The following is a 22,250-nucleotide window of genomic DNA, read 5'->3' on the forward strand; positions in this document are numbered from 1 at the left end:
CTTGACTGACCGTGTAAATTTGTATTTAGGTCACTTTTAGCAACTACTATGTAGACTGAGGTATTTAATTTTCTTTTAGGGAATATTACAATATATTAAGAGTACTTTGGTAACTATGCAGAAGAAAATGGATGATGAATTATTTGAGTAGTTTTACTTAGTGTAGTTGGATAATTTTTCAGTAGATTTAACAATATTTAGGTCAGCTTTACAGGTGTGTTTAGGTCATATCATAAATGAACACTTGGGCCTACTAAGCAACTGTATTTTAATGTTGGTTATTATAGTAGGTTTGCTACCACATCTACCAAGATAATAAAAAAATTGAGCAAATGACAGCTCGTATCATAAAAAGTCTTAGCCCAGTCACAACTATATATGTTACAAAAATGACAACATGGCATAAAACAGTTCAGTTAAGTTCTCTTTACTGCTATTAGTGCAGCATTCTAAAGTGTGTGTGTGTTTGTAAAACGTATGAGCTGTGAGGGTGGGGGTTAATGAGCTGCTCCGTGACCTCTGTCACCTGGCAGGATGGCCTGAGGGAGATGGTGCGAGACAAACAGGAAGTTGGGGTGACAACAAGGCCAGCCCGCTTTACAGCTTCTCTCCTGCAGGGTGGCCCAAAACATACAAATGGACCTCCAAATAACAACTAAATATGCAACTTAACGGATTCATTCATCTTCAATGGCATAAAAAGCGGCAAGGAGGATCCAGCCAAACTCCGAAACCAGAATCTCAAAACTATAAGGCTGAGATGCTAACTAGTTCCACCGCTCTGCTAACATGTGCTTAAGAATATGAAGCCTTGCCGTGATGGTATAAATGTTAGTTCAAGGCACAGGAGGCGGTGAAGAGCATGCAGCGTCTTAACGTTCTGATATTGCTCCTCCCACTAGGGATCTAAACAGAAACAACACTGCCACCTGCCGGTAAGACTGCACAGACGCTGTCACACTCCCATTAGTGGTGGAATAATTTTGGAGGAACTTCAAATCAATGTAGGACGACTAAGCATGCAGCGTCATAACATTCTGATTGCTCCTCCCTCTAAGTAGCTAAACAGAAAGCAACACTGCCACCTGCCGGTCAGACTACACAGTCTAAATGTTCATTAGTGGTGGAATAATTTTGGAGGAACTTCATGGAAAAAATAAATAAAATACTAAAATTATGTCAGAATATATGTAAATATTTAACATTAAATGATGCAATATACATGTACAGAGTTTAAAAGACAAGCAATTTAATAAAATTGCCTTTGCAAAGAAAACGATCAATTTTGGTTGACACAACTGAAGGGGTAAAGATTTAAAATCGTGAGTTACCTGTTTTTGGTCATTCTGTCAATTCCAGGCATTAATTTAACCAATAGTTGAATTAAGTTGCACTGGGTAAACTTACCTTAGGATTAATCTGAGGTAGGCGTGTGCTGACAACCATTTAATAAGTTGGAATAGGGGAACATCATTCACTGTATGTACATTTTCGTTGATATGCTTTGAGATGTAAACTGCGAGCTCTGGCTGGGAAAAAAACAAAACAAAGATTAGTTGTGTCAAATAAATCAAACAAAACATCCATAATCAACCTTTGCAACCATTGCTTTTCTTTTTAATAGAAAGATTTGTATATTCTTTAAACCAGACAACCAGATGCCAGACATTTTAGGATATATTAAAAAAAAAAAAAAAAAAAAAGACAACATGGAATTACATGATCTTTGATGGTGTGGATGTAGTGGTCTCATATACATTTTTTTTCTCATAATCAGAAAGTGCAAATTCTCCCCAAAACAATTCACCTGCTTGAAGCTTCATAAACATGTGGAGCGAACTAAAGAAACAAGAGTCACACTTAGCAAACAAAATACACGTGAAATCAATTGAAATATTCCAATTTTTTTTTTCTATCCCCTTTATCATACAATTTTGATTCCGATATTGCATGGCCATATATTTTGTTGTCTGATGTGACTCTTGCATTTACAATTTCAAATCTCCATGTTAGGAAATGTGAACAGCAAATAGGCCACTTCAGAAACCTCACGAACAATGCTCAGAATAAATAGCCTATTATCTCTATTAATCTCCCAGGTTATGTTCTGATCAATACCTTTCTTCCCACGGGACTGCAATTACATTGCGCTGATTTGCAAAAATAAAAAAAAAAGTGCTCAAGATGGATACCTGATCCAGCCTTGTACTGTACAACAGGGGTGGCGAACCTTTTCCTAAAGACTGAGGTTGCGTTTGTTTTTAGGATTGCATCAAATGCTCTGGCCCACTCCCGTATTACACGTGACATTAAACACAGCTTTCAAAAGAGTCTCCCGAAATGAGAACCAATCATGTTTCTCCTTTAAAAAAAAAAAAAAAAAAAGCAAGCAAGCAAAGGGCATCCAATATGGCGTCCATCTTCCACCGAACAATTCAAGTGTAATTCTCACAACAGGAAGTGAAACAGCATCATCGAAGCCACAAAAAAAAAGGACATCGAAAACACACAATGGCCTTTTATCGCAAAGTGCTAATGTTTACAATCGCAAAAGCTTGAGAGGAAGTGGAAAAAAAAAGCTAAGTCATCACGTGTGCGGAATATGAAAGAGGGGGAATCACAGTATGAAGTTATGGAATGTTTTCTGCATGACGCAGGGCTCCACTACCTGGTGCTACTCTTCAAAACTGAAACTCATGAGATGTCTCCCTCTAAACAAGTTATGAAATCAACATCAAACTTTTGCAATGAGCCCAGCCTTGCATTTTTGTCGGCTAATTAGCGAGGAGACATGACGAGCATGGTATGAGACACGAACATAGACAGCCAATGCATAGCAGTGTTTTGTTTCCACCTGAGAAGTACTTGCAAAAAAGAGGCAAAAAGGAGACCCGCAACATTCCGCATCTTCTGGACGTTTTTTTTTTTTGGCCACACCTTCTTAAAAGTTTACGTGCTACCCCGACCCTGAAAACATTACGACTTAACCCCCGACCCACCCCCCCACCCGTAATGGCTCTGCCTCCAACATGTACATGCCGAGAACCAGGAGGTACAAATGGTCCACGTTAGGCTCATCTTTCATTAAGACTGGTGTTTAGCCCTCTCTCGCTTTTTATTTTTATTTTGGAGCTTAGGTAAGTGCCACACTTGCATTCCAAGCTAGACAAGAAAAACTCAAATATCAATCATCTACGATAGCACAATGACAAAGCAAAAGAGCCCCCGCCCCTGAGCCGGTCCCTCCTGGTGTCTGCCGCCACAAAGCTCCATAACAGTCACCCCATCTCGCCTTCAAAATAAAATAAAACAATCTTTATTGTGGTTGTTGGTCTTGTTTTATGGCTTAATCAGATATATTCAGCAAAAAGTCTTTGATAAAGAGAAAACGACAAAAACAGACGTCAAGGTCCATTTGGAAAAAACACTCGAGAATCAGAGAGGTTAGGATGGATACATTGGCTGCAGAACTCTTCAGTTTTGAACAAGGTAAGAATAAAAACAATAAATTAATTCAAGTAAAGCTTAAATAGCCGCACAATTAGCGTCAGCTCGTAGCGTTTGGTCTGAAAGCACGGGGCGGAGAGAAAAAAACAAGCCGCGAGTTTGGTCAAACAGGGCCCACCCACGTAAGGCTCACCTGGTGGGAGCCAGCCGGAGCTCCACATTGCAAAATCGCACAGTCAGCACAATCACAGAGCGATGGAACAAATAAAGTTTTATCATTGAATAAAAAGTAAAATCGATTCGTTATTCATCAGTTGGACTGAAAATCCATAAATTTCATCTGTGTCCCATATCTTTACACACCGTAAAAACCGGCCCGAGTATTTCTAATGAGGCCAAAATGTGGAACCTTTCACAAAGGGAACCGTGCAAGTTGGATTCACCGAGGTTTCAAACCAACAATTTAATTGGTATATCTTTACTCTCCTTTGGTATTAGTCAACGTATATTATATATAGACTATACAAGATCACTTCTATGGGACAGGACCGACCCAGGTCCACCCATGTGGGCTTTCTGAAGCCATCGTTCACCAGCAGGACAAGAACATTGACAATTAGTGCAAACGTTTGCGCTACGCTCAGCTGAAGCACCAACTTTTGGTGCTATCAGGTTTGAAATCCCAAACAAGACACTGGTTTACTGCCACCTTTCTGGCACTGAAGGCCTAATAGACTCTGCCCACATCCAACATTAACCGCACTCAGAACCTGATTCATTGATTTGACGGTTTTAGCGCCCTAGCCAAACGTGTACTAGAATTTGTCTGACCTCTGTTCACACCAGACAAATGAAAACCGATTTCAATTCGGATTAAAATTGATTTAGTAAGCAGGTGTGAAAGCACCCCAAAGACTAGAAGAAATATAAAGGTCCAAAGTTACACAGGTTTAGATGGCTCAAAGGTTATTAAGGAACAAAACTGGTTTAGGGTCCCTACTCAAGACAGTATACAGACATCAGCTTGTTTTTTGTTTGTTTGTTGTTTTACGAGATTGGGGACTAACTCAAAAGTACACTCTCAAGACCCGGACAGCCGCCGACAATGACCAGCGAGGGTAAACCAAGATTTATGCAAACGTGCGCCAAGAGAGCTGTGAAGTAAACAAGCGACTGTCCGATGAGGTGTTTTACAACATTGGGGCCCGTTATGGTCGCACGCTTCGGAGGGAAGCTGGGGAACAGATGGGGCAACGTTTGTTTACACAAGCGTGTCCCCAGACCCTCCAGTCCACCAGAAGGCAATCCATACTCACACACACACACAACACACACCGCTCTCCGTCTACTAAAGAGATTTCGACAGCTCGCTAACAGCTAACTTCAAGTGCAATCAGTTACATTTTGATACATCTTTTTATCGAGTTTTTTTTCTGGAGCACTACTTTTTTTTGTTTGGCAGCTTGTTGTTAGATCTGAAAACAAAACAAAGAAAGAAGAAGGGCTTTTATTTACCACCGCCGTGAGACGAAAGGGGCCAATCTCGTTTGCAACTTGCTTTTTTTTCTCTCTCTCTCTCTTGAAGTACCCGTTTTGTTAACAAAAGTGCCCTTGTGTTGTAACAAAGTGCTTTCGGAACCTGCCTCGTTCTGATTAAGGTGCAATTAAAGACAGGGAGAGGCGTTACAGCAGAGATGACCTTGTATCAGGCCGGGGATGGGCATAAAAATGGATCGGCGTGAACAAATCTGCCAAAATGGAGTGTACTGTTGAATCAGGCTCAACTAGTTTGTGGTCCAAAGATGTAAAAACATGACGTCAGCTACAGGAAACAAAGCATTCAGAAGATTCAGATTCCCCCATCCAATTAAAAAAAAAAATTAACAAAATAATTAATTGCTCCCATTGTCTAATTTTAAAAAAATCAATTTGTCTTTGGCTTGTTTCCACCGAGCAGTACAATTTTCCAACACCCTTGTGCAAGCAAATAAAGTTCGCTTTGTAGAGTGGAACTCAAGTCACCGCTCAGACAATTGTTGGCGTTCACCTGCGTTACCTCACGAGCGATCGAAACCGTACCGCGGTGCAGTGAGGCGGACTGCTCGGTGGAAACGTGACTTTTAGCAGAGCCGGCCGGGGAAGTGTGCTGAGGCTGACAGCTCAAGGTGCATGTTTGAACAGGCTGGGGCTGACTCACACACTGGTGATGTGGCCAGAGGGACCCTTGCTGCCACGCACACACACGGACACATGCATGCACCCACGGTAACACCAGGCTCGATTATAATAATCATGTCCCTTAAGGGCATTAGAGGTCCACAGAGGGGATGGGAAAGGGAGGGGGAGAGGCGTGATCCGATCCCCCACCCTCCGCCTGCATGGAAACGTGGCTGAGCTGGGGGAGATTATTTTTTTGGAATGCATCAGACACAGCGAGATCCGCCTCCCTTCCCCTTTCCTCCTGTGAAGCAGCTGCATTTCTGTTTGGCCTTCCTAACACGGGGCAGGTATTTATACTGCTCTAAATGGTCCAGGTTATGAAAAGAAAAATATTTCAACAGAAAATAAAATATCCCTCGACCTTTCTATTGGATGTCTTTCGTTAAATTATACAAAGAGAGAAAGAAAAAAAAGGTGCTCATCTTTTCTCTTCGTCAGTCTCATTTGGTCTCCCTGTTTGTTCCTTAAACCTGCGCCTTGTCACACAAGGACACGCTGCACAAAGCAAAGCACAAGCAATCATTTCAATCATTTTCAGACAGGATCTATCAAGTGTTTCTTTTTTTTCCCTCCCCTCACTCAGGTGACGCTATGCTCAACAAACATTCATACGGTTTGTTTGCCGACGCTGTGAGAAACACCACGTCAGGAAAAGCCAGTTAACAGGGGATGTCCTCATCGGCCCATGCTGTATATACACATGTATACATTATTATAAAGTGTCAAGTACCCAGTCAACTAATAAAAATAAAATTAAGACAGGAAAACTTAAAATTGCAGAGGTCGGAGGGCAGTGGTAGCGTTTTAAAAACAGCCAGCCTCGTACTCCCTCGTCCTGCAACCTGGAGCCTCCACCAATGTGGATTTGACTCGTTCTAAGACAAAACGATAGATTCTCCCGACGCATTTTTCTTATCGAGTAAGTAACACTTCAATCAAACCCTTGTCTATGACTCTTTCTGGAGCATTTGGAGAGCGAGAGAGTGAGAGAGCAAGCGAGTGAGCATGTTGCATCACAAGTGTGGTGAGTTTTTTCCTTGCATATGCCATATTATGGCAACGTTGTTTCTATGGTAACTGTACATCTCTAAACCTGCAAAAGAATTTAAAAAAAAAAAGAAAAGCTGTTTTCTCTGGGAAAGATTTGTCCTCGCTTCACCCGTACGGTAGTCGGAAGGAGCTCAGACACCTTTGCTCAGAGCTCACCCGATAATAAAAACCTAAAATCAACTGCATAGTTTCTTAGTGTCCTTTATACATGACGCCAATGTATAAAACCCCCGATTATTATTGATAAGAAAAAAATGGCCCAGAAAGTGGACACGTCGCGGGTGTGTGATTTGAAGCGTTGGTTGCTCTTTAAACCGACTCAAGTGCTTTCAAGTCTACTTTGTTTTTCCCAAAGTAAAAGGAGAAAGAAATGTTAAGATTCAAACTTTTGTGACACCCTGATTTGGTTGGATAGAGCCATAGTTAGCTTTTATATATCTATATATCCTTTTGAAGTCTGTATTTTTCCTCCTGTGTGGAGCAGAGTGACGTTGTGATGATGACCGTCCCGTCTATTTCTTAAGGGTTTTGTCTCAGGGTGTGCCCCCCCCTGCGAGCTGTGGGCTGTGTGAGCGGGCCCCCTCCACCTCAGACTTGAGAGCTTCCGAGAGCTGCCGTCCCTTGATGATGTGAGGCTCCAGGCCAGTGTCTGAGCCGGGGCTCAGCAGACCCATGGGGGCATCCAGGAGCCCGGGTTCTCGCATCCGAGGCTTTCGGCCCCGGCGGGACGGGATGCCGTTGCAGCCGTCCTTCTTGAGGTGGCGGTGCAGGTGGTCTGAGCGTACAAAAGTCTTGAAGCAGCTGGAGCACTGGTAGGGGCGCAGGCCGGTGTGAACGCGCATATGGTTCTTCAGGTCGTAGTTGTGAGCAAAGGCGGCCCCGCATTGCGTACAGAGGTAAGGCTTCTCTCCCGTATGCTTCCGCATGTGAACCTTGAGCTTGTCTTGCCTGGAGGGAGGGAGCACAAAAGGGCATCAGAATAAACACTAATGAAGAAGCATCAAAACATCGATTCCTACAAGGTCAGCTAAATACATAGCAAATGCTTTTATTTTCTGTTTCATGGCCAAACACTTGGCTCACCACCAGTTGCCCCCACCCCCCTCCTATTGTGAGGTCAACCAGGTCGCCTGAGGCGAAACCATAAAGTGTGCAGCTTTATCTGCATGACTGTATCCTGACAATAAAGCTCAACGTTCACCGTGGCATGATTTTATGGTTCCAACTTTTCTGGGAGCAAAGCAACAGTCAATTGACTAGCCAGAACTACTTCTAAACATCACATGATTTCGTTGTGAATTGTAGTAAATGATACAATCGAGCTCTCAGGAGGTCACATGCCAGTTTGGACTGAACTTTTATCAGGACACCTTCAACTGGCTCTTGCCCTTCCCTCCCCCTATTTGACAACATAAGCAATTTAAATGGATTAGCGCTCACACTAAACAAGGAGCCAATCATTTGCGCCAACCGTACCCTAAACGAACACGCGTTAACACCACCACTGACAGGGCTGAATTATCTTAAGGACAGCAGTGATTTATTACCTAGTGTGCGGCACTCCTAACCCCGATCAAACAGGATTAAGATTACAAATAGCCCACTTCCCACTGCCGGTCGAATTTAACCAGGAGGGCAATTCGGTTCACACCGGTCTCCGGCGCGTCGCAAAAGTTGTTAGGTATTTGAGGCCCGCTGCATCTATTCCAAGCACGAGTGCTCTGATTAATTACAGAAGGGATTTCAAGGAAAAGACGGGCTTCCTCGATACAGGGAAATCAGTCAAAGTGTCACGCTAAACTCTGCTCGCATTTATCCGAGCGGCGCAAGTCAGGTTTCATTATGGAGGTAAAGTAGCGACAAAGCGAGTGTGGAGTGGGGGGGTGGAATAACTACTCTGCTGTGGGCAATTCAGGCAGGGATCAAAAGTTCAAATGGCTGCACTGAAGCACACAATCCAGGCCTTGCAACCCCCCTTCTGTATCAGAACTTTATAGCAGGCCTCCACCTAGATAACGTCGGGCAGTCACAGCCTTCTTTTATAGGACCCCTGCGCTACGAGTCGAGGACTTTGCTTTGCAGAGCATCTCAATAAAAGCCACTTTTATCACCATGTTGGAGCTGATGCTAAGCGATGCAAAAATAAACACTGCGTTAGCCCCTTAATGCAAAGCCCAAGCCTCCGACTCTGCAGATGCATACCACTCGCCGGGTTGCCAAAAGTGTCTGTGCCACGTGACACGGTGCGGTGGCTTCATTAATTGGGCTTACCTGGTAAAGCGCACTTTGCAGATGGTGCACTCATAGGGTTTCTCCCCCGTGTGTGTTCGGATGTGGCGGGGCAGCTTGCCGGCTCCTTGGATGACCTTGGAGCATATGGGACACTTCTGAAAGGCCTTGGAGCGCATCTTCCTCTCGCCGCCGCCGCCCCGCTCGCCGACCCCTCTCTCCCCTCCGCCCACTCTGTCGTGACCGGAGTTGTTTCTTGACAACCAGAGCGGCGTACCGCTCGACGTCACGCCGGTGGAAGGCGTGTCCTCAAGCGGAGTGCTGTTAAAGTAATTGTAGTAAAATTCCATATCGGGGTCGTCCCCGTCGCCCGGATCTTCCCCGGCCGCCCCGCGCTGCTTCTGCCTCTCGATGGAGTCCATCATCTGCTGCAAGAGGGCGCTGGCTGAGCCCCTCTCCCTCGCTATCAGCTGTAGGGCGCTATCTTCCGTCTCGGGGGCCTCGAGCCCCGGCCGCGCCTCGGGCGGGAGGTAGAAGTGCCCGTTCTGGGAGGGAGGGCAGTAAAATGACCCGAGGCTTATTCCGTTGCCCTGCACCGTTTCCCCGTCCTCGTCGTCTTCTTCCTCGTCCTCTTCCTCTTCCGGCTCGTGGATGGGGGCCTGAGCCAAAGCCAGGGCCAGGGGGGAGTAGTACTCACCGGGGCCACCGGGCGCTCCGTTGCTGGGGGTCCCGCCGTTGCCGTGGTTAAAGTGCAGGTGCGTGGGCAGGTCCCTGAGCTCTGGCGTGCTGCAGCTGCTGCCCCAGTGGGCCCCTCTCTGGAAGTACTCCAGGAACTCCCGGGCCAGCACCTGGTTTCCCTGCTCGCCTCCTCCTCTGCCCCTCTCCTCATCCTCATTTCTTTGCTCACTACCCGCCTGGAGAAGGAAAGAGACAGATTTAAGGTACACTAGATGCACGGTTGACAATTAGGTTACCAGAGGAAAAAAGGAGAAAGAGAACCCCCCCCCAAGAAAAAAATCATAATTGGTTGTATTAATAGCTTAAACCAGTCTGTACTGTTCCACACACGTGCAAATTGGTCTGACACTCAATAGTTGACGGTCGCGTTATCTGGAAGAATCTTACAAAAAGGTGTTGATATTGCTGGTTTTTAATAGACTGCGATGAGTCGTAAACTGAACTGACCTCAGTTCATTTGACTCTTGGCCTACATGATTGCAAGTGAAGCGCTGCCGTGATCATTCAGTGATAACATTGAAACAGGAGCCAATCGCTACTCTTGATTATGTGGACGTGTAGCTGTGATATTATGCTTGAAAAAACACACACACACACGCACAGCGTGCTGTTCCTCCGCACAAGCAATTGGCTGAGCGTGAGTAAGCGTTGAACTAACCCCAAGGCCGTGGGTGTGCGTTTGGCATGGTGAGAGCCACTGATAATATTGAGATTATTATTACTCGTCTTTGAAATTGATTACTGATTTTAATTTGAGCCCTGCCAAGGCAAAATGGAGGATGTTTCTTACCAATACAACTCAAAAACATTTCATACGTGGTGTTTCATCAGTTCAAGGCATATCAAAGGCAATTCTTGAAGACTATTTAATTCCACTGGAAATTTCATTACCGGACCCCTGAGCAACTGTGATGTCAAATAAACTCTCCTATCAAGTGGTAGAATACTGTTTTAAAATCTCCCGGACATAAGTACGAATAAAAACGTTTAATCTTGAAATGTAATGTGCAGTGGCAGAATGGTGTCATACCGGCGGGGAGAGCACTTTGGTGTCCAGCAGGTGTGTGCAGACATCCTGAACGGGCGGGATCTCCAGGAGGCGTGCGGCGGCGAGGATGTCGGCCACGCTGCTGTGGCTGACGGTCAGCGTGGCCGTGTAGGCAAAGTCCAGCAGCGCTCCGAGCGCCTCCGCCGCCACAAAGTCGATGTTGTACACGTTGCGTTGGTCGGCGGCCGCTCCCGATGTGAACAACTTGTGGAAGTAGGAGCTGCAGGACGCCAGGACGGAGCGGTGCGCTGGGAACTCCCGCTCTTGCGTGATCAGCAGAACGTCGCAGAGCAACCCGCTCAGCCGCTGCTTGTTGAGGCTGCCCAGGATGTCGGCGCTGTGCTCGGGGAAGGGGATCCCCACGGGGCCCTCTTCGGCCTCCCCGGCGACTCCTCGCCCTCCGCCGCCCGACGTTCCCCTGAGCCGCCTTCCTCCCCTCCCGCCGGCTCCGGACGACATCTTCCACCAGCCTGCCGCCGAGCCGCCTAGCACAGGCCCCACCCGTGTATCCGTCCTGCCGTCCGTCTCTCTGCCTGTCTGAGGAAGGGGAACGACAGAAAACAGACACATTAATACAGGAAGCTTCAAAACAAACATACATTTATGACATTCATGAAAGCTGCCTTTATAGAACGACCAAGCAAAGTCAACTACGTCAAATCTTCCCTGCACTTAAATCAGAATATAAAGACAATTGTAAAATTTCATACCAGAAAGCTATGGCATCAGCCAGAATCAAAGCCAACTCTCAGTCAGAACTGTCAAGAGAAACATATCTTCATGTGTATTTCTGCTTGAACTAATGGAGAATTATCAAAGTGTGTATAAATCTTTACTCCACCCCAAAAAAAAAAAAAAAAAAAAAAAAAGACATCAAAGACTCATGGCATCATAAACATGTCATACAGCACAAAAGGGCCCCTCCCTCAATAAGTTGAGTATTTTTCCGGTAATGTATTCATCTGCACATTTAGTTCAAAGCAAACTGCAAAAAAGGTTTGCATGTGAAAGTGCAACTAAAACAGAATAAAGATATTGTCATGTTCTTAGTTGAAAATACTTATGATCAATCCCAGAGTCAAAATGCACTAAAGTTGCTTTCAACCAAAAATTTGAACTTCAAAGTTCAAACAAAATGCAGGCGCTCAAACCACAATCATGCTTGATAATGTGAACTTTTACAAAAGGCACATCCCAAAATCCTCGTGCTCGGTCAATTTGTACATTTGATCACATTCAGTGAAGTATTTGGCCTCATTGGATTCAAACTTGTGCTACAGACTGTACTTCCTGTTATATGTGCAGGTGGCGGTCTCACTGTCTCCTTGCAAACACCTACGCACACATTTGGGTGGGGGGGTGTGTGCGCGCGCACTAGAGCAAGAGGTCGTGAAGGACAGATAGGGAGAGGGCAGAGGGGATCAAAATGCATGCTGGGAGCCGGGCTGTCGGCCGGGAGCTGGCGAGAAGAGCGAGGGAGGCGGAAGAAGGCAATAAATAAAGAGGGGGGCCCTCCCCTTTAAAAAAAACGATAGTGGGACAAAGTGAGACGGGGTTGCCACAGCAGACCCTGCATGTGGAAAAACTCCACGAGGAAGAGGACACGCAACAAGCTGCAAGGGAACAGTATTAAAAGGGAGGTTGTCAATCCGGTCTGAGCTGGTTACCCCACCCAGCTCTGTGTGCCAAGTTTCAGGAATGGCTGTCCCTTTGCTCACGTGCGGGAGGGGAGATTAAAATGATCGACTGAAGCCCGCGCAGTGGGAGGAGGGGGGTGGGGGGCTTTCGCTGGGGCACAACGAACCATCCTCGATTCCTGTATCAACACACTCGCAAGCACGCACACAAAACGTGGTGCCATCAATAATGCACACGCGCAAACACGTATCGTACATCCACCGCCCACCCTCCCCTCTCCATCTGCCAGGGAGAGGCAGCAGGGGGTGAGACGGGGGCCGGTTCGACTCTATATACGACTGTGCGGCAGATTCGCTCGGATGAAACGCTGGCTCGCTGCAGGAACAACCCGCCAAACCTGGCCGCCTCTCCTCCCTCACACCTGTTCACCTGCATTCACGTTCTCCTCCTGCCATTGTTCGACCAACTACGCCTATCCTTCAAAGTCGGGGGGAGGCAAAGAGCAAAGAGCATGTCCTCATACCTCATTACAGAAGCAGGGTCATAGGGTGAAATGACTGGACGAGAGTATCAAAATGAAACTGCAGCAGAAGCTCAAATATGGAACAATGATCAAGCAGTTTGGAAATATTTTCCCCCTTATGAAGAAATAGAAGACAAATAATCAGAGTGAAATAATCACAACCTTTGAGACACGCAATGTGATTTGAAGTATTTGAAGCCACACCAGGGTTTGTTCTTTCATGTCCTCATTCCAGGTAAGCTGGAAGCTATCTTAGCTGACTTTGAGCAAACGGTGAGCTCCACTGAACTTGGTTGCCAGGCTGTCTGAGAGGACACGAGCAAATTGTATTAGAGGAGGCCTCATCTGAATATGCAGAGGACGACAGGGGGGGGAGGACAAAGACGAAAAAGAGAAGACGGCTCAGGATGCGAGGGTGAACGAGAGAGCGAAAAAGAGAGCGAGACCGGTCACGTCCTCTGGCGCTGGAAAGTGATCTCCGTGAGGCCCATCCAGACCTGACTTGAAGCACCTGCACTAGACCGAGCTTTAGCTGCGAGCTTGTGTACACGTTATCCTCAGCGCATACAGGAGCTGACCCCGGGTCGCGGCTTTGCGGGGGTAAAGACGCTGAGCTGAGATAAAACACACACATGCACGCGCACACACACACACACGGGGCACTAGAAGTGAGAGCCAAAGAAGCACAGAGGGATTCCTCTGCATGCCGGAGCCACCTGTCCCCAGATGACTGTATGAGGACTAAGAACTGCACCACAACCAACCTGATCCTGTCACCTCTTTGTGGCATGAACATTCCCTATGACTCATTCATGCTTTCGGGCCAAGCAGCCCAAAGCCAGGTAACAAAGTGGGTGTGTGTCTACAGCTCTGCTTCCAGGGAAGGGCTCATTCTTTAGTCCAATTTAAGAAACCGCCGCTAGAACTCCTCGGCTTCACCCTTGCAATAACGCGACAGTTACTTGTGTGTTTTACTTATTTGTCACATGGCCATTTTTTTTTTCTTCGTATTCGATCTGCCGTGAAACAGATGAAAGATATTCACCGCTGTGAAGTCAAGAGTCTGGCTAACAAATAGCATTCATTTCTACAAACAACGAGACAAAATGTTAAGCCCTGAGAGCAGCTGACGCGTTTGAGATAGACAGCCAGCACTTTTACAGAAATGATTCCAAGATTTTAGCAAACATGAGGCACTGTATCATTCGAAACAAGTTGTAACTTGCTTCTTAAGTGTGCTTTTGTAATGTTTCTAAGAATTACTGTTTAATGACTGCATTTGTTTCACATAGCAGTTGGGATGTGTGGTCGCCTGTTTCATGCTGTGTTTACTTTGTGTAAAGTGGCCTTTGATTTCAAGAAAGGCGCTAGTGATTATTATCATGATTTTTTTTTTTTTTTATCAACTGAACAACAGCCAGGCTAAAATGGATTTTTTAAAGGGTGATGCCAATCTTTAGCAGAATTTTTTTTTTTTACTGATTACAGATTAATCATCCGATGGATTGAAAAATGTATAAAGCAAAAAATTGTGACTTTACATTAACTAACAATGGTCATCTAAATATGGTTTGTAAAAAAAAAAAAAATTTACTTTGTTTTGAATATGTCCATAGAATGTCCCTATCTACAATTTTCATTAAATATATTCAAAGATACAAGGTATGGATTTAGTATGCGTAATAATAAGAGCAGTTTTACTGTCCAACTGCCATAAATTATTCGAGGACATAACGGCAAAACTAATCAGCAAACATCAGTCATTTGGACGATTATTTTGCCGATGTTTGCAGTGTCATAATCGGGCGGCTGATTAATCATTTGATCGGGCCTTAATCAAAATGCTGGTATTGTGACAACAGGAGTGTAAACAGTGTGAAGTTCAACAACTGACACTCCGTTCTCCCGTGGTGAGGTCATCACATTACCTGATTGTACGATGCCCTATCCGTGTGGAAAAGCACACGGTTGCTATTTTGCGGGATCTCTGTATAAAGACGCCGTTTTCTACTTTTATCACACCAGATCCTGGTGCTGATCAAGCGTATAAGCAGATTGGTTCCATATAAAAGGCACGAGCTGATAAAATGCCACACGGCTCTGAAATTTGGAGGACACAATGGCTTATGAATGCGAGCTTTGGCAAGGAAATTACACACAAAAGACTTTTTTTTTTCTAGCAAGGTCTTAAGTTGTCACTAGAGAACAGACATCAAGTCAAACTTCTTATCGCTGTTCAGTTGAACTGATAAAGCATTCTAAGGAAACAAGGAATCACCTGCTTGAACTCAAGGGGATAGTACAAGATACTCGGAATGGGGAGGGGGCGAGAGAGCAGTTTCTAGGAAAAGCAGATTTTGAAAAAGCACCACAGCAGCCAAGTGTCTCGCGGTTGCCAGGAGACTCGTGGAAGGAAACGTAATGGGTCTTATTGGAAGACGAGCAGGAAGAGGGCGGCCGGCTGATAAAAAAAAAAAAAACCCACGTTGCGAAAGTCGCACCGAGGCTCGGGGCGTTCGCTCGTAAGGAAGTGCTGGTGAACACACAAAGTGAGTGAAGAGGCGGTGGGCGAGGCCGGTTTATTAAACTCACAAACGCTCATAACTGCAAAGAGTCTTGGAATCCGGCTCAGATGTCAATGATAAACTTGCATCTCGTTGGTTTAGCTGGTAAAACCGGCTTGGATGAGAGGAAAGCTCAACGCCCACAGGTGGGGCAAAGATTCATTTGAGTAAGCAGGTTGGGGGGTTATTAAGTTATTTTGCCCTTATGCAAACCCAGGTGCAGTCTAACACTCCCTTGGAGTTCAGACAACAATATTGAAGTGCAGCAAAAATGAGTTCAAGGTGATGTCATGACTCATTCGAAACATCCCAACAAAATCAAGATGAAATCAGTCACGGATTGGAGTGTAACCTCCATGATCGAAAGCCACCAGCGTTCTAATTTTAACAAGAAATTTCCGGTAAAACACGCCTCGAAAGTGAAACCCAACTTGGACTTCAAACTGTCACTATACGTTATGTTACGCAAGACTTGAGGATATCTCATGATGAGCATGTAAACGATCGAGTTTGTCTTTTTGTGATGCCACCGCAACTACAAAACCAGAAATGGATCAAAATATGAAATGATTTAACTGTTTGGTATCACTATTGAATAATCAACTTGGTGCCTTAGTGGAGTTTAAATTGATTTGACATTTCAGATGTTACATAAATCATATCACTTTTTGACATCTTATCTAAGGTAAGAGCTTGACTCTGAACGGAATCAATTCATTCATCCGAATTATTATGGGAAAATTTTGTCATCCTCTCTGACCGCCAGAGGCAATGCTTTAGGCACTGGATGATCCTCACTCTTCATTTTGAAACGACAACTTGTAAGTCAAGCAACATCAATGAACGGATTGTGTTCCAGGGTTCCATCAAAACCACAAATTGGTCACACAACTTCGTCGAACGCTCTTTTTTTTTGCGTGGCTGACTATTAAAAGTCGAAGTCTCCAAATGTGACGCCTACGTGCTTACAAACCGAGAAGGGTGACCAAAACTTAACACATGGCTTCAGACGGGATGCGAGAATGGGCCAGCGAGGCCGCACGCAGACCAAACGGAAAGGACTTGTTCCTGCGGGCCTCTAACAGACATGTAACAGAAGCCGCTGTGTAATCAGATGACCGGTCTCGGCTTGCTCAACTCCTGTGTCCCCGCTTTGTGAGCCTCCCTCATCGGCCGTTATGTTTGCTCCATCTCAGCAGCAAGGCCATCACCTCACTTCCCCCTCTCTCTCTCTCTTTCTCCTACTGGACTTCCGCTGAGGGCGCCCCGCCCGTCCTCTTGTGACGTGCCAACCTCCAACGCAACCCAGCCATCTCCTCTCCTAAATCAACATCAACAGTGTCACATTGGTCACATGCCGCCGTCCTGACCACTCTGCTCTGTTTAATTAAAAGGCGGCTGTGGTCGCTGCGCTAGTTATTTTAGCAATATCCAAATAGGCAGTGGGCGTGTGACGAGAGCCTTTAATGAATGCATGTTTTTTTCGTCATGCCGTGAGCATTTAAAAAAAAATAAAAGTCTTCAACCCCCAGCCTGGAAAACATCCCGAGCGTCTCTCGCTCGCCCTAATTTGATCAGGTTGCATTGCCCTCTCCATAATAAATGTCCCAGAAGAGAACAGAAGAAGCCCCTTGACTGCCCCTAGAACGCGAGGACAACAACAGGGAAACAACAGAGAAGGGTCTGTGCGGTTACGAGCCGAGCAGCTGACCAGGGGAACCAAACACAAGGGAAGAAGTGAGACTGCAGTGAGGGGAAAGGGGCTGCTGAAGCTATTCGATTATGACTTAGCATGAATTTACACGCAGCAGGAAAGAAATGACTCAGCTTGGTATGAAGCTTCGAAAAAAATAAGAGGACTCCGCCATGTATCATGCATTTGCAGGGTTGCCTCGAAATGACAACATTTGGTTGCATCGTTCGGAATTCAAACGAAACTTTTTGAGTTAAAATAATATGCAATGCTGGCTGCCAATCTAATAATAAAATATTGATTTGACGTTTCAGTGATTATTTTCTAGCACTTGTGAGTTAAGGGCAAAATGGAAAAAATGGATCTGCTTCAAGTTAACAAGCTTGATTGGCGATGGCTCTTTTCACACTACCTAAGCTCCTGCCTTCTGTCGAAAATGCAGAGAACGGGGGAGACCAAGTCCAACTAGTAATTTCATGCCTTTTAAAATTGCATATTGTAACTATAACAGTGGGTCCTTGGTTTGAGCGTCCCAACATACAATTTTTTGAGGTTACGAACAGTCCGTGGCGGCGTAAAAATCTGCGGTTCTGAGACACGAGACGGCACGCCATAAGGATTGTTTCTCATTTGGATGTTTTACATTCAGGTTTTCCTCAAGACAAATATTTACTGTAATCATGACAGTACTTAGTTGTGTTTGCCCGTTAGTGTTGGTTAGGGATACACTACGGCCCATTCCGACTTTGGTCGAAATTTGAGTTATATTGCCGCCTTAGGAACGTTTGGTGTTCTCCTGCCTCGTTATGTTGTAAGAAATTGTCACATCAGTTGCTAACGTCGTCATGCATCTAATTATACAATTACGGGTTCCCTTCCGTAGTTGCGGAAATATCCCGCCTACGTTGGGTTGTGCATGGACGGCGAAGGCAGTTATATCTTTCAATACGGCTTGACGCGTCAGCTTTGCGGGATCTCGTTTGAATCCAACTTTTGCGGATGTAGTGTGACTTTAAACATTGCCTGTCCTGCATATAAAGATTTGAAGATGGCCACCATGGATTATTCTGCAATGCACTGTGCTCAACGCTGTACACTGTCATTCATTCACAAGATTGAATAATTTAAATTAAATAATAATAAAAAGGGTTAGAAAATGTACTGTATATTACAGTTTAAAAAAAAAAAAGTCAAGGTTTCAAAGTGCCACGGCGACATGAGGAAAACCTGTCTTCTCAGTCAGCCGGAAGCTGCTCGTTTCTGGCTATAGCGGTAGAGGCACAAACATACAGGAATATCAAACTGTATTCAGCCTCACCGCCAAATTGATGGGTGGTGTCTTGGACCAGCCCACAGCCACTGAAGTCCCCTGCAATTCCCTTGGAATCTATTGTTGGTAACACAGACGCACACACATGCGTGCGTGTGTGCACACTTACGTACTCAACACATATGGCGTCCTAGTTTAACCTCTTGGTGGGATTTGCTTGAGCCAACTATGCCCGTGTGGTCCAAAGCGGCACCTTGAGAAGCAGCATAAAAGAATAGAATCAGTACAATCATAATCTGTGGTACGCCCTGACATTGAGACCTGGCTGATTTAAAAAAAAAAAAAAAAAAAAAAGTCCTTGCCGCTTCCTTCTGAGAAGCATACCGCATTGCTTCCAAGCAATTGGGCGTCTCCAAGTACCCTCTCGGTGTCCACACACAAAAATATAACAACAGAACGGGTCCAACGAGTACGTCCAGCCTTGCTCCCACGTGAGGCACGAACCACAAGTAAGGCAGGTGAGCTTGGAGCAAGATGCTAGTATGCAAAAAATGATCTACATTTTCCAGCTTTGTTTAGGTGGTTCCCAAACCATTCCAGTCCCTGACTGCAAATTTGCAACTTCCTTCAATGTTCCACACTTATAATATCAGAGAACACCGTACGAAGGTCTCTTCAAAGCAATAAAAGCTGCATGAGAACAGAAGCAGCGGAGCACACTGACCCATTTGCCTTTTCCTACTTCGTGTGCAAGTGGGTCAAGAACTCTGAACTCCTTCACTGGCAACATGATGTGAGTTCCATCCCTCCTGCCTGACTCACTTCTCAAGACAATGTGTGTGTGAATGTGTGTGTGTTTTCGGTGTGCTTACCAAATAGGAGGTAAGTGTCCCCCCCGCTCTGCCTCCCCTGCCTGTCTGTGGGCCAGCTCTGCTGCCTGCGTCTCTGGGCAGGGCTCGAGCTTTACCAGACAGGAAACTTGCGAGTGGCCCTTGTCATATAGGCAAGCCCTTGCCTGATCTCACAAACAGACCCCCCCCCCCTCCTTCCTTTCCCCTCCAGCAACCATCATTACCCCACCCCCCTCTATTTTCAGCCCACAACTGGGATATCTGCATGGGCTTCCCTTATTGGGCCGAGAGCCGCTCACACGCCGCACCTCCTCGCCGGGATAGGCTGGCGGCTGCTCTTTTTCCTGGATTGCCACAGGCAAGGCACTCTGGGAAACGGAGTTCTGGCGGCCCGCTTGATCTGTTTTGGAGCTCTGGCACGGGACTACGAGCCCCAGCTCCCTCGGCCCTCGCCCGCCCCCCCCCACTCTCCCAGCCTGTTTTAACGCAAGCACTCCGGGGGCTGAATTATACACTGGAGTGTGTTGCTAGCGGGCTGCCAGGTACTCAAGTAGAGGCATCAAAAAAATAATACACACAATAAAATTAAATTGAGCATCAGTCTCTGCCAAGCGCTTATGGCGCCATGACATTTGTCACACACCTCAAACTCCTGACCTAAATAACAACAAGGGGAGCATGCTGTGCATGGCGCTGTCACAAAAAGTTGCTTTTGACTTGATTATTAATTCATAACAGTTCCCGCTCGCTCGCCGCCCCCCTCCCGTAAGTGCTTCCACCTGCCCGAAAAGTCGCAACAGTAAACTTTTAAGATTCTCCAGCAGTACGAGGGAAGTGCAGCAGTGTCAAAAAGAGGAACCTTGACAGGCGACCCACCTCTCAGGGCACCCCCCCCTCCCCTCCACGACCTCCTCCCTCATTCCTCCCACTCTCCTCCGCTGGCCCTGCTCCCCCCTCTGCTTGACAGGCCCAGGGCAGCCAGCGAGGGGATGGCAGGCTGTCTTTTAGCTCACCTGCGATGGCCGTGGTGCTGCTTGTTGTAGGATTAGCGCAGCCCTCCGCTCTCCTCCACTCCGGAGCGCTCTCTCTCTCTCTCTCTGTGGCTCTCTCTCCCTTCTCCCAGCCTCTGTCACTGTTGTGCAGGCTTAAAGCCCCCGTATGCGCTAACCAAGCAGCAGCAGATCAACTCAATTCCCTTCCTGGTTTCTGGAGGGCAAAGAGGTCCCTCCCTTTCTCTCTCTCCTCCTCACTCGACCTCGCTCTTAAAGAAACAGCCTCCATCTCCTCAGCACCCCCACCCCACCCCACCGCCCGCCGTCAAGTGGAAATTTCTCCCTGCGTGTCTGAAGTGGACACTTGTCGTCATAAAGTCGATGAGACAAATGATTAACCCCTGCCTCCCCACGTCGTGCTTTCACATCAGCCTATGGAGCTGTGGGCTGAGATCATGTGTGGTTTAAGGTTAAATAAGGCTGTCCTCCCTTTCTTAACCGCTACTCCTCTCCTTCTCTATTGCAAGTTGCACCCACTCATCCCACTGCCTGAGGTCATGGCGTCCCACCCCAAAAGCAAGCCTTGGCAGATTCCAGTACATAATAGGGTGGTGGTGGTGGAGGAGGGGGGTGCCACCGAGCCCCTTCACATTCCCTGGCTTGGCAACTGGTTGAAGTTCATAATACCTGCCAAGCTCCAACAGGTGAGCTGTCAGGGAAGACATTCGTGTGAAGGAGTATGTTCCCCGTGTCCAAATGCGCAAAGCATGTGATGTTGCGCCACTTTCCTGCCGCCCACCTACACACGCACACCACCCCAACTAAGGGCAAGCCAGCCATTGTGCGGCGAAAAAGGGAGCATTGTGACACACTCCCTTGAATGCCCATTTAAGCAAACACATAGGACACATACTTAACACCACGTGTCCACCATGCATGAGAAGGCAATGGCACAATGTATATCTAGAGGGCGCCGTTCTTCAGCAGAAACAAAAACAAAAGTTGGAAGAAACTTGTTTGCTCTTCAGTACTCATAAGTGGCGTCGCAAGTATTTTCTGACATTGTTTCCCAACTTTTATTGAGCTGACGCCCATATAGTTACAGTCACTTTAAACGTGAACTTAATTTGACTGTCTACACGTTTAATGGGCATGTCTAACTGTTTTGTGTTTAAATACTTTGTAGGAATGGCAACAGGTTATTAGGTTCATCTGTCATGTCAACAGAAGATTTATTTGTTCTACCATCAGTATATGTCCTTAGCATTCACAAACAAACAAAGATGTATTATTTGTACTAATTGATTATTTTTGGGGACTAGTTAAGTTTACATAACATCAACTAGTCATTATGCAGCCCTTCTAATGGACTTCATCGGAGTATGGGGGTGTACCTAATATTGTGACTAGCAAGCATACACTAAAAACAGAGTTAGCATAACGATTCTTACCTTGGTTTGGTCTCACATTATGACAATTTTAAGAATCTCTGGAGGAATACTGCAACAAGGAGCAAACATACAGTAGTTACCCTCCTGTGTTATGGAATAATTAATATATAGCTGTAAAAAAATTAAATTATCGCAGGAATTTAATGTAGCTATTGAGAACCGAAGTTAGCATCATGACTCGAAGTGCTAGCTACCTGTAGCTAAATAAGCTAGCAACTCCCGAGTACTAACTATAGTGTATTTGCTCGCCTTTTTACGTGTTACTTCAATTACTCACATGAATCTTTTACATCCTGAGCTGGAAATTTCCAACAGGCAGTTTTATAAACTGAACAAACTAAAAAGAGTCATAAAAAGGAGAAAACGAGTTGAAGTACCTGTGGGATGCTTCCAGAAGGAAATGTTTCCCGCCAATCAGTGACGTAATGAAAGCGACTGTGTTCTCTTGCGTAAAAAAAAAGGGGTAAAAAAAAGGAAATATTTTGAAAAGCTGTTAATTCACGTTTCTTAATAACAAATATTAAAAACGAAAATAA

The 22,250-nt window shown here is 45.8% G+C and overlaps 1 protein-coding gene across 9 annotated transcripts; it reads right to left on the reverse strand.

The window, feature by feature from the left end:
• Window positions 1–1,589: 1,589 nt before the first annotated feature.
• zbtb7a (zinc finger and BTB domain containing 7a) lies at window positions 1,590–21,763 on the reverse strand. 9 transcript variants are annotated; one of them, XM_088394149.1, is made up of 5 exons: window positions 21,715–21,763; window positions 18,594–18,673; window positions 10,715–11,269; window positions 8,989–9,860; window positions 1,590–7,665 (listed from the first exon to the last, which is right to left on the reverse strand). In XM_088394149.1, exons 3-5 carry the CDS (start codon window positions 11,189–11,191, stop codon window positions 7,251–7,253), a joined length of 1,764 nt encoding a protein of 587 aa, XP_088250275.1. In that variant the 5' UTR covers window positions 11,192–11,269; window positions 18,594–18,673; window positions 21,715–21,763; the 3' UTR covers window positions 1,590–7,250. The 9 variants fall into 9 exon arrangements, with proteins under 9 accessions (XP_088250275.1, XP_088250273.1, XP_088250276.1 ...); XM_088394147.1 differs by having other exon boundaries at window positions 18,469–18,673; XM_088394150.1 differs by lacking the exons at window positions 18,594–18,673; window positions 21,715–21,763 and adding exons at window positions 11,443–11,490; window positions 20,285–20,489.
• Between the last annotated feature and the right edge of the window lie 487 nt (window positions 21,764–22,250).

Source organism: Syngnathus floridae, chromosome 13 (genome assembly GCF_059516105.1).
Source record: "Syngnathus floridae isolate MCC-2025c chromosome 13, RoL_Sflo_1.0, whole genome shotgun sequence".
Classification (NCBI taxonomy): Eukaryota; Metazoa; Chordata; class Actinopteri; order Syngnathiformes; family Syngnathidae; genus Syngnathus; species Syngnathus floridae.